Source organism: Caloenas nicobarica, chromosome 9, assembly GCF_036013445.1.
Source record: "Caloenas nicobarica isolate bCalNic1 chromosome 9, bCalNic1.hap1, whole genome shotgun sequence".
Classification (NCBI taxonomy): Eukaryota; Metazoa; Chordata; class Aves; order Columbiformes; family Columbidae; genus Caloenas; species Caloenas nicobarica.
This window is the reverse complement of record NC_088253.1, coordinates 18,117,405-18,130,009: the sequence shown is the minus strand read 5'-3', so window position 1 is coordinate 18,130,009 and position 12,605 is coordinate 18,117,405. Positions and strand designations below refer to the sequence as shown.

Sequence of the window (12,605 nt, the reverse complement as noted above, 5' to 3'; positions counted from 1 at the left end):
CCCCGCGGCGCCGGGGGGCGCACGGGCCCGGACTACAATTCCCAGCCGCCCCCGCGCGGTGCCCCGCCGTGCGCATGCGTGCTGCGCCGGCCCCTCCCCTGCCCGGCTGGCGTCGGGGGTTGCTGGGGCGGCCCAAGATGGCGGCGCGCTGGAGCAGCGAGAATGTGGTGGTGGAGTTCCGCGACGCCCAGGTCGGGGGGGCCGCCGCCGCTGCCGGGGGACTGCCGCTCCGAGCGGCCCTCGGGGCGCCGTCCCGGGCGGGCCCGGCCGTTCCCGTGAGGAGCGGGAGGGGGGCCCGGCCTGGGCGGCCCCGCGGGGCCTCTCGCCGGCTGCGGACGGGGCTGAGCCGGTCTCGGGGCTGTTTGCGCGGTGTTAATGTCTTAATTCACGAGACGTTTTATTTCTCATCTTAATTAGAGCTTGGAAGTTTTTTGAAACTGTATTGGCAGGCCTAATAGAAGATGTTGCCGCTTCCCACACGTATTTCCTCGTTTTTCCGTTGACACCGTTATAGCTACTTTCGCAGCTATGATATAGATTGTTCAGTATTGCTCGATTAGTAGGAAAAGCAGGCTAGATTATTTTATAAATAGCAAAAAGGTCAGGTTTTGGTTTTGAAGTTGCTGGCTACAGGAGAACTCCCCTCAGCTTGCTTATGTGCTTTCATAGAAGCTATTCTAAGAAATGTGTTTTTTTAAGACATCGGCAGTTGCTTAGCAAGGTTGAATATAGTGGGTGAACTATGAATGACTTCAGTAGGAAACCCAGGAAGATTAAAAAAAAGAAGTAGTTCTAGAAACTCTCTTATTTTCTAGTTTGTCCTCTTGTGCAGGAGCAATGTCTGCTTGGCATTCATCGTTGCGAACAGGGGCACTGACTCCCGTGTGCTACGTCCAGCCTGCCCTCTGTAAGCTAACAAAGCTTTTCACTTTTACACTCAAAACCTTTCTGTCAGTTGTGTTTTTCCTCCTGGAAAAAACGTTAAAGCAGGCTTGTCTGCTATTGAAGGTTTGCTCTCAGGAAAAGCGGTAATGAGATACAAAGGTATGTCTTCCTAGATCAGGGATTCAAATTGCATCTGGCTCAGGAGTTATGCGGTCTCATGATTTAGTTGCTTATTCATAATGACTGGTGTGTGGGAGCGGAGGGGGCAGAGAACAGGTGTTCCCATCCTCTTCTGCAGCAGTTGGTTTCAATCTCGCTCTTGTGCAGGCGTGTACTGTAATAGAGAGGTTAACCACTGGTATCTCAGTCGCTTCAGTTTACTCCGGTGTGATCTTTCTAGGGCTGCTCTGACCCGCTTGCTTTCTCATATGAAACCAGAGAGCTTCAGTGGCTGGGCTGCTAGACTGCTGCTTCAGGCTAAACTCATTTATATATTCGTGCTCGAGTTTTTTTTTAGGAGTCTGCACAAACATTTTCACAGATGGGAAACCTGAGCTTGAGAAATGGAAACACCTGGGCTGTAATTATTTTGTGTCAGGCTGGAGCTCTGCCTGTAGGCCACACTGTCTCCAAAATCCCTGCTTCAAAACCAACTTAAATGGAAACAAGAGTCAAAAGAGTGGGCAGCTGTTGCATTTGTAGCCTGTACACGATGCAAGCACTGCAGTTGTCTTCGCTCACCATGCTGGAGTGCGTTGTGTGGAAACTACAGTACCCAACCTGTAACACTTTAGAAGATCTCTGGGTATTTTGGGGCTGGTATTGCCTACAAACATCTTCTTTCTGTACAATCTGGCAGAGGTGGCAGTCTCTGTACTCTTCTGATTTAAACGTGACCCGTAGGCTCTTGGCAGGCTGCCCGTGCTATCAAAAGGAGAGTGAAATGCCACATGCCCAACGGTGGAATAGTGCCATTGGTAGCAACTCAGTGTGTAGTCAGCTGTGGAGGGAACTGGTCTTTCTTGCTCAGAGTTTGCAACTCTTGAAAACCAGCATAACCTCAGCAAATCAGGTTGGTCTGTTGCCTTTCAGGCGGAGAAAATTAAGCTAGATTCAGAACTAATGTAAGTTCAGACATGAAAAGGTGTTTTCCTCTGCCCGCCTAGCAGAAATCAAGTGAAATGCCAAAGTTAGATGTTTGAAGTCTGAGAAAATGCTGCCTGGGCTGTGGGCTCAGAGCTGGTTTTCAGATGCGCGGTGCTCCTGCTGTGCTTATTCATGTAATTGTTACTCGTAAACAGCAATTCTGGCTGTCCTGATTGTTGTTTTAGGATGAAAACTGCTTTCAGGTTGGTTTGTTCGGTTGCAGCTCCTCCCTTCTGGAAGGTTGTGCTGTGAAGACTGACACACCAGTGTAACAAGCACATTAAATGACAGCTGGTTTTGGTTTTTGTTATTTTTTTTCTTTTTCCCCTGTTGCCTAGATAAAACTGTTTATTGCTGTAAGACAGCTTCATTTGTGACCCACCAGAGTAGCAGCCTGACACGTGAAGCTTTTTACTTCATTCTAATTACTCATTACATTTTATGATGTGCCTGGAAAAACAGTTTACTAATGTTATTAAAAAAAAAAAGAAAAGGATTTATGAGATGCTGGTGCCAAAGCCAGAAGAAATAAACTCGTATGTGAAATTATCAATCACTTTAAATTGACTTTTTTTTTCTGTCTTGAGGAAAGATGGCCACAGCTGTGTGTAATATGTCAGCTGACTTGCTCTTCATCATATGAGAAAGTTCTGGTTGTTGTAATCACTTTACTGATCCTAATTTTAATTCCTCACAAGTGAAATATGTATCATCTGGGAAAACTTCCTTTACCTGCTTGCTTTTAGTAACCCACTTCGTTGTTTTGCAAGGTGCTGTCGAATTGAGGAAGCTGGAATTATTTCTTTACTGTTTAGAGACTTTAACACTGGCTTATTTACAGCATTAGTTTTAGGACTAGGAAAACCATGCCAGAAGACTGGATTTGTTACCTAGGAAAAAGCAGTGAAAGCATGTCATTCCCGGAGCAGCAAAAGTGGTAAAACTTGGCTTGGTTGGGGTGTAGATGTCGGCCTGGGGTTTGCTGTGGACTTCTGTGAAACTCTGCAGGCGTCTGTAGCTCTTTTCCATGTGGACTCTTGGTCTCTAGTGAAGAATGAGCCCATGATGCTGTTTTTCCCTTAGTTGGGCCACTTGCAAGCAGGGGATGGGGCCCTGGTTGAAAAAAAACCCTGCGTTTTTGTGGTGGTTATTCTCCTGTCAAGTTGATTGCAAAGGAGTGGGATTGCCGTATGATCTGTCTCATCTTAGTGATGCTTATGAGTAGTAGCTCTGGGACATCCTGAAGTCTTGCTACATCCACGTTGAGCGCACTTAGCAGAATCCTGAACAGAAGCAGAGACATCCTGACCCTTCAGAGAGGTAGCTTTGAAGATGACAGCTGTTAGTTTGAAGAATGTGGGGCATATTCTGATTTTGTACTGCAAATGCTAAAAACTGCTTTGAAGTTATATCTGTGTTTATGGGCTGAACTGTTCAGCTTTCTGAGTAACATTTTCCTTTATTCTCTTGGCAATTAAATGAGATGATCATCCGATTCCATTCTGAATGAAAAGAGGGGAAGACAATGTTCCAACAGTCTATTTTTTTTTTTCTTATAGCACTTAAGTTATCTCTTAGCCTTCTTTACAAGCAATGCCAAAGTAAATTCTGATGCCTTTTAGCCATCTCTCATTTTTGGAGACCAGCCATACGTAAATGGTTGCATTTCTGTCTCCCAGTACATATATAATTAAATCTGGCCCTGCAATGGAAGAGAGAGAGATTGAGAAAGCTCCTGGGCAGGAGCAGAGGCTGATTAATACGGATTATTAGAGATTGCTGATTGAAAGGCTGCAGCTCTGATTGCTGTAGCAGGGAAAAGGGAGCAAGGTCTCAGTGCTTCTAGTGGTGTCTGCCAGGTCTTGTCTTCAGTTTATTCTAACAAAGGTGTTTTCTGTGTGCTATCCTGCATCCCAAAATCAGCCACTACACCTATCCGTGCTGCTTTAAGTGGACATTTCTTCCACCATCCCTGACAGATATCGGCCTTGACTCTTACCATACCAGTTCATGCCTTGAAGATGAGCTGGCAGGTTCTCCTGAACTCCTCCCCAGAGCTGTGTGTTTGACTGCAAAGCTGACCTGACAGCTGTAATTTAGTTTTGTTCTCTGTTTCTCTTTAACAGGCGACTGCAATGTCAGTGGATTGCCTGGGACAGCACGCAGTACTCTCGGGGTGAGTGTGACAGTCCCCATTAGAAATGTGTGACAGTCATTTCCACCAGCCAAATCAGCAACCTTCAGGTTGACCTCAGTTGAAGGGCTGATGTATTGTTTCAGAAAGGTGCAGCTGGATTGTGTTCAAGGCTTGATCAAAAGGATTCTGGGTCACATTTCCAATGGGATACAGAGTGGAAAGCCAGCAACAGCAGCACAATAACATAGTACCTTTCCTGATGCGTACTTTCCCAAATCCACTTGTGAGAGGTGGAGCATCTGCTTGAAATACGCATTAAATCATTTCCTTAAGATGAAATTTGCCCCACGTATTCCCATGGAGTATTTGGGCAGAGGAGCTGAGCTCTCTGACCTGCTCTGCTGCTGGTTCAATGCAGGATGATACTCAGTAAGAGCAGTAGGTGCCACAGATTCCAAACTGCCAGAGCTCCCAGGAGGGCTTGGTGTTATGTAGCCACCTCCAGGGCAAGTCTTCAAACACCTCAGCAGTTGCCTGCCCAGCTGCTGCCTTTCAGTTCTAACCGCTATTCCTGTCCCACCGCACCGATTAGGATGTTCACTTCAAATTCAGGATCATGTGGGTGCAGCCGACCTTGGAGAAAACAGGTCCTTTGATACAATTCGGAGGCCCACTTGCCTCTATGTAAACCCTTAGTCCAGCAGCCCTGCACAGGAATAACCAGCTCAGTAGCTGGTTTGGGTTTAATTTGGTGCCTCTTCCTCCTTACACCTGCTCAGTTTCACATCTTGCTTGTTTGGGTTGACGGTGAGCTGGAGATGGCCCACCTGCAATTCAACATCAGTTCCATGGACCTCTGCTTGTCAGGCTTCTCCTGCATGCTCAGCAGCCCTTCAGGATTTGCCTCTGTTATTTTAAAGCTCTGTGAGAGCCTCAGAGGGCTCAGCATCTTTACTCTTTGTAGTAGGGAGCCATGAGGAGTCTGGTCTGGAAAGGCAGCAAAGATGTTCTTTGTATTTCTTCTCTTGGGAAAATTCAGAACGCTCAGAGCAGCTGTATGCTTGCTACACAGCTGACATATGTGATGCTGGTGTGATTAATTATATATGATTCAATATGTTTTGGTGCTGGCCTTCTATTAGAGTTCAGCTGGCTCGCAGTTATTTCTGGACGGTTTATCTTGCTTGTAAGATGAATCACGCTGTAGAGGGAAGGATACCTTGCTGAGTTTTGTGGAGAGTTGGCCACGTCCAGCAGAATGTATGAGCTCAGGTTTAACGTCACGTTTATACATCTCTGCAGCATATAGGCTTAGTTCAGGTAAGGAATATAACCAGATCAGTGCGGTGCTGTGTCCACCCACATTAATATACTGCTGCAGCTGAGCTAGGTCTGTGCAGTATTCGTACTGTCTGTGGGACCAAGCCCTCCCAGACAGTGAGTGTGGAAACACCCAGCCAAGTAGAATCATCATCTGTTTGTCAAGGCTCATTTACTCTCAGAGCAACCTCTCCAGACTGATGCTAGCTTCTGGGAAGCTGTTGTGTTCTACTCCCAGCCCTGTGCCACCTCGGCTCTGCTGCATTAGGCCAGCAAGGCCTATTTGGATGCGTTTGCACCGTTTCCCAGCACTTTTTGTATCCTAGTTATCTGGGGTTTTCTGTGGTTTGAGCTACCCGTTACGTTTGCAAATCCAGTCTAATTTCAATGTGTCTTTTCATATATTTTTTTTAGATGTAGCCCTTTTTGAGGTATGTGGTCAAGTGTAGCATTGTCAGGAGCAGTATTTTCATCTGTCTTGTCAAATGCTTCTCTTCTTTGGTCTTCTAGGCACAAGACTGTGAGCTCTGTGTGAGCTTGGGGTTTTGAGATCAGTCCTGTGCGATACAGCCTCTTTGTGTGTCTTGCAGCCGCCGTTTCCTCTACATCGTCAACCTGGATGCACCAAATGAGGGTCATCGAAAGATCTCCCGACAGAGCAAGTGGGACATCGGGGCAGTGCAGTGGAACCCACATGACAGCTACGCATACTACTTTGCTGCTTCGGTAAGTTCGCTCCTTTAAAAGCTGTAGCTCGTCATCTTCCCCGGTCTTTCATGGGTTGACTTGTTCAGCCTTGGAAGTCTGTATGGAGCTGGCACAGACATGCCCCTGCAAGTCGCATTGCAAGATCAAGGCCTAACTCCGATTTACTGCCAGGGAGGTATTTGGCTTGATGGTCTCAGTTATTGGTTGGTCAGTGTTGAATCCAGTTTTGCTTGTGTGTCTTTTATAAAACACCTTGCCAAATAAATCAGGCATCCAAACAGTCGTTTTCTGGAGAAAAAAGGGTATATGTGCTCTCTTTCTAACTTCCATTCTGTTATGAGATTTGCGTATTTACTGGATTTCTTGCTCTGTGCAGTTTTGTTTTCACCTCCCTGCCTTCCTGGTGGGATGTGGTGCACCAGGCAGTCTGTAAATAGCATAGGTCAATACTGGCTCACCACTGTAACAGCCTAGGTTTGCAGATGGGCAGGGACCGACTCAGCGAGGAGTTCTTATTCAGTGCATGGAGAAGTAAATTGACTGCTCTGAAGAAGCAGTAGTGGCCATCTGAGACTTGAGCGCAGTTTTTAGCTCTCATCTTTACTCAGTCTATCATGCTCTGTAGCTTGTTCATCCAGAGCCCCAAGCTTCTGCTAGCAGCAGTCTTTGCCATCGACCACAGCGCTGCAGCAATCAGCGCTAGCGGGGTGCAAACTGTTCTCATGGTGAGGTGCCTTTGTTGCCATGTTGCTCTGCTTTTGCAGTTTGAGAGTCCTGGAACAGCTTGGGGTGGAGAGACTTCATCTATTTTTTTTTTTGAGACTTAACTGAAGGTGGTTTCCTGGGATTTTTGTTTCTTTTACTTCCTGGACTGGCTGCAATTGAAATGAAAGGCAGTCTTAAAAGTGGATTGGTGTTGTCAGGCTTTGCTTGTTTGCTCTCTGACATCCCCCAGCCTGTGTCCTCCCAGCTCTGGTACAAGAATGACATCTTAAAGGTGCCTTCAGCAGCTGTCTGCTTCTGAATGAAGAGTTAGTAAAACTTGCAAAAAGGTGTCCTCCAGTGTCACTTCTGGATACAGTCTGTGAAAATCAAAGCCAGATAAGTAAATGCGCTGTGCAAGCCACAAGTAGAACAGGAAAGCTTCTTTTCAAACACACTCTGAAGGCAATATCCAGGGATGGGTTAATTCTGATCTGAGCAGGACCCTGCTGCAAAGGGGAGCTGCACCTGTCCCACCTCCTGTCTATTCCTGCACTGAGCAGACACAGGAACCTGTCTTGTTCCAGACTGAAACTAGGTGTATCTGGAATCAAACCTTTCTGCTCCCATTTATAAATGAAGATGCGAAGATGCTCTGGTGGTTTAGGCGTAGTTGCTGACACACATCAGGTGAGGAATCTGGAAGATGAGATTGGGCAGCTTCTCTGGTTTGAGTCAGAAACACCTTCTTTCCAGCCATCTCACAGTTGACTGGCATTTTGGTGCTGATGCAGCACAGCCCTGTCCTAGAACTAGAATTTAGCCTGTCTTGTTTAGAAGTGGAAAGCAGATTTACTGCATTTGCTGAGGTCTATGTGTCCCAGGTCAGGTCTGGAGGCAGTATGGATGTCACAGAATCACAGATTAGTTTGGGTTGGAAGGGACTTTAAAAGCTCATCCAGTCCAACCCCTGCCATGAGCAGGGACATCTTCACCCAGATCAGGTTGCTCAGAGCTGTGTCCAGCCTGGCCTAGGATGTCTCCAGGGATGGAGCATCTACCATCTTTCTGGGCAACCTGGGCCAGTGTTTCACCACCTGCAGTGTAAAACATTTCTTCCTCATGTTTAGTCTGAATCTCTCCTTCTTTAGTTTAAAACCATAACAAGAATGTGTTTGAGGGCCATACCTGAAGGGGCAAAGATGTGTTGAGGAGCTGGGTCTCTTTAGCTTGGAGAAGAGAAGACTGAGGGGCGACCTCATTAATGTTTTTAAATATATAAAGGGTGGGTGTCACGAGGATGGAGCCAGGCTCTTCTCAGTGACAACCAACAGTAAGACAAGGGGTAATGGGTTCAAGCTGGAACACAAGAGGTTCCACTTAAATTTGAGAAGAAACTTCTTCTCAGTGAGGGTAACAGAACACTGGAACAGGCTGCCCAGGGAGGTTGTGGAGTCTCCTTCTCTGGAGATATTCAAAACCCGCCTGGACACCTTCCTGTGTAACCTCATCTGGGTGTTCCTGCTCTGGCAGGGGGATTGGACTAGATGATCTTTTGAGGTCCCTTCCAATCCCTGACATTCTGTGATTCTGTGAAATCAGCTTGGGTCCAGCACTGTGAAGATGCGATTTGCTACTTCTGGACTCAAGCTGGCTGTCAGTCCGCTGTTGAGCTCGTCATATGTTCAGGTGTACACGCAAGGGGTGTAGACTGCCCTGAGGGTCCTACTCTCTGCATCCTTGTGAGTGGAAAGGGAGGGCAAAAAGCTGCTGTCCTGTTTGCCAATAGCTTCACCTTGTTTGCAGTGCTATTAATTGGAAATGGTGCTGGCAGAGGGAAAGTTTGTCCTTTTGTTTGGATAAGGGCTTCTTATTTTTTTAGTTTCTTTCCAGAAAAGCTGAAACATGTCTTCTTGCTGTGTTTGGCTGTGTCTGCCCTCTGGCTCAAGCACATTTCTGAGAACTCCTAAGCTGTCGTTTCAGAAATGCCATTCTTTTCCATCTTAGACCCTTGTTACTTCTTTTGTGTGGTCACAAATGCTTGAATGAGAGGGTGATGAAATTGTTGGAAGTGTATACTGATACTTAACACAAGAAGCACATTTTTTAGAAAATCATGCTGGAAGAAGCTGTCGTTCTCCCACACCTGGTGCTACAGGCAACACTTTCCATGTGAGATGCCCCACTAAGAGTCTGAGAAACTTCTAGTGATCCTTATCTTGTAGCATCAACTCTGGAGTCCCAGGCAAATCCCGCTGGGTAATTTTACTCTCTCCTCTTAAATCCTTCTATCAGTGAGAAACATGCAAGGAGTTTTCCTTGCCTCAAGCTCTTGTGCAGCCCTGCTGTGAGCCATTAGAGAAATGCCATATTATTGCTGAGCTGGGAGGAGACCTTCCATTTCAGGGAGGGCCGGAGTGTTTTATCTTTGCAAGTTCAAATTCATATCAAACAGCTTTGGGGTAAAACAACAACAACAACAAACCAAACCAACCAACCAAACAAAAAAAAACCCCACAAAAAAACTCCAGCAAAAAAACCCACCACCACCACAAAAACGTGTCACAAAAAATTTAGAATAAGTATTTTCTCTATGGTCTTTTTCCCTTGTTGACCTGTAAGTTTGAAAACAAAGGGCTAATGAACATCACATTTTGAAGTCATGTTATTTCTGTTTTTGTAAAATCAACGGAAATTTTCAGCCGTGGCCCAAAACTCACTGTGCTTGGTGCTATAAATGCACCCAAAAAGGCAATTCCTGCCCAAGAAGGATTAGAGTTGTCCTGGGTTAGAGTGAACCTTGACTAAGGCAGAACATGAACTTAAAGCACAATAACTAGTTTCAAGTAAATTTGTGTGTGGCTGCATTTGGGGGAGGATTTATTCCTGGAATGAGTGAAAAAGCCCTGAATAATGTTGTCATTGATTCATCTGGTTTGCTCCTGTGGTTTACAGTTAGTGATAAGCACTTAAGGCTTTTTTTTTTTTTCCTGTGCTGACAAGGATGGAAGTACCCTTGAGGAGGTGACCTTGAAGCCACTAGACTGTATTGTTTGTGTTTGGCAATGGCCCTGATTATCCCAGAAGGGAGTCGAGGGAGAATTTAGGAGGTCCAGTGGTGATCCATCATCCCCCTCACTGAAGACTCCAGTTGTGAATCCGAACAGACTGGCTGGGTATTCCTTCAGAGGGAATTTGGCTGCCTGTTGCCTGCAGTTACAGCACGTTGTTAGGAAATAAAAGCTCCAAGAACATAATTTCATGGAAACATTTTGCAATGTGATTTTTTTTTTTTTTTTCCCCTCCCATTCTTGTTTATCTCTCTTGTTAAGTGAGTGTAATTAAAGTGTAAGCTTTTGGGAGTCCTTGCAATCTGTAGGTTTATCTTTGCTCTCCTGCTTTGGGCAAGGACTTTGTTAATCACAGTGTGACTCATTGGTAACTGAGGTTGTTCCAAGAGAAGGGAACCTGGTTCTGACACACGGATCCCTGTCCTGCCTTGTTTGTCTGACACTGTCTCCTTTCTTCCATCTGATTTCAGAGCAATCAGCGAGTTGACCTGTATAAGTGGAAGGAAGGTAATGGTGAAGTTTGCACATCGCTGCAAGGACACACACGTGTGATCAGGTGAGGAGCAAGTGATGCTGCAGACTGTTGGGTGGAGAATGATGGGTTGTTTCATGGAAAGTGAATATTTTGGTTCTGGCCTTGCTCAGGCTCTGTTCTGAGACAGTTCTTACTCCCTTTGCTGGACTATACTGTCTGCCCGTCTGTCCTGCCTTCCCATTTGGAGATGACATCAGATGTGAAGCTGCTCATCCTCTCATGGCTCCTCACAGTGTATCAACTTAGCCTTTGATGGCTCAAGTGTCATTGCCTTAGGCTGCTGTCCTTGTGAACAGCAGCCATCATCTGGGAAACAGAGAGCAGCATGTTTGTTAAATTGAATCCCAGCCATGTTTCTGTGTGATAGCAGCTTAATTAAAGCAGGTAATCCCAAAGATCAAGTTCGCAGCTTGTTATGGTGGTGCAGAGGAGATTTCTGCCTCTGTTTCTCGGTGTGTATTTTAGTGCTGGGCTGTAAATGCAGATGCAAGATGGTTTTTACTCCAGCTCCTGACTGTGGAAGGTAATCGCATCCCTTGAAATGGCCGACTGGAGGCTGGTTGTGTCCCAGTTGCACTCGGTGATCCCAACAGGGTGGCATCTCAGAGTGAGGGGTTGATGCTAAGAATGTGTGGTAACTGGGGACTCGCTGAGACAGCGTCCCTTTTCCTGCGGAGGAAAGAGCACTCGCACGATAGCTGTAAAGTTCAGGGCTAGGAGGATGCTTCACTGGAATTTACTTAGAAGCATTTCATTGCTTCTTGGAATTTACTTAGAGAAATGATTAAGATCTTGCTTTTTACTTTAAAAGTTTCAGTAGATGTCATGGAGTGGCCATGAATAGGTTGGAGAAATGTACTGGGTGCTTGTGAGAAGTTGATGCAAACCGTGTGTGCTTTTCTTTGCTGAACTACTATGATTTTGCATTTGCAGCGACTTGGACTGGGCCGTGTTTGAGCCAGACCTGCTGGTCACCAGTTCTGTGGACACATACATCTACATTTGGGACATCAAGTAAGAATCAGTATGTTTCTGCACAGCAGGGAAATCGCTGGACTCCTTTCCATAATTAGCAGCTTTCAGGGTGAAGCACGCACTGATCGGTGCTGCTCTTCAGCTGTGCTTGCAGGGGCTCCATCTGCTTCCCATAATCTCAAAACTGACTTGTGTTCCCCTACTTTCAAGCCAGTTCAGAGGCAACGAAGGGCAGCAGAGTGGTACAGTTATGCCACGGTTGTGCTCCTGATTGGAAAAAAATACAGACTGGCTTCACTCCCTGCCCCCTTCAGATCTTTTCTCAGGAGCTTTTCCTGGAAGCCAAGGGTGTTCCTCAACCTGTTCGGATTTTTTTAATTGAATGAACGAGCACCATTTTGTGATCCTGCAGCCGTTTTCCACTGCATTCAGTGATTGTTGCTGATTCTCCCTCAGTGGTGGGAAGAGTGGCAGTGGTATTCAGGAACCTTTTCCTGTTCACGCCTTCCCTTGCTTCCTGGTGCTTTCTATCATGAGTAATTTCAGACTAACAGATCTTTCCAAACCCACCAGTATTAAAAGCCCACATTTTACACCTGAGAAGCAAAGAGCTGGTGCTGGGACTGCTGCGTTCTCTTGCTGGCTGTACAGCAGCTCTTTATGACCCTCGGCAAGTCACTTTGTTCCTCTCTGTCTCCTTTGCTCCATTATAATAGGAGGATAATTATATAACCCCACTGTACCAGGCTACCCTGAGGCTTGTTTAGCTCCTATGAAGCACTTAGATCGCTGGTTAAATGGTGCTTGAGAATGGCAATGTATTATTAATGTGTAATTAAAAGACATAGAGAGACAATAACTGCTGGTTGTGTTTTCCTGTGATACTATCTTAGTGCCAAGCAAAAAATAGAATTCTCTGAAGGTTGTTACCAGAAGCCCTGCTTTAACTCTGTTGTGCCTTTCCATCGTTTTGTATCTGTGTGTATCACTTGTCCAGAAACACTTGCTGAGGCAGGCTCTGACTACATCCCCCTTGTGCTACTGGGGTCTCTGAGCTCGCTGGGGCAGTGAGGTCCTGGGGCTGCTGGTCTCCAGCAATGAACGTCCTGCTGAAGTAGCTGTCCCT

At 46.1% G+C, this 12,605-nt stretch overlaps 1 protein-coding gene across 3 annotated transcripts in view; it reads left to right on the top strand.

Annotated features, from left to right (window-relative positions):
- The first annotated feature begins 116 nt into the window (after positions 1 to 116).
- Positions 117 to 12,605, top strand: part of WDR59 (WD repeat domain 59) — a 49,986-nt gene continuing 37,497 nt past the window's right edge. For all 3 annotated transcript variants that reach the window (XM_065640595.1, XM_065640594.1, XM_065640596.1), the window contains exons 1-5: positions 117 to 191; positions 4,158 to 4,207; positions 6,079 to 6,214; positions 10,440 to 10,525; positions 11,438 to 11,518. In XM_065640595.1, coding sequence (XP_065496667.1) covers positions 138 to 191; positions 4,158 to 4,207; positions 6,079 to 6,214; positions 10,440 to 10,525; positions 11,438 to 11,518 — 407 coding nt within the window. In that variant the 5' untranslated portion in view covers positions 117 to 137. The remainder of the gene's footprint in view (positions 192 to 4,157; positions 4,208 to 6,078; positions 6,215 to 10,439; positions 10,526 to 11,437; positions 11,519 to 12,605) is intronic.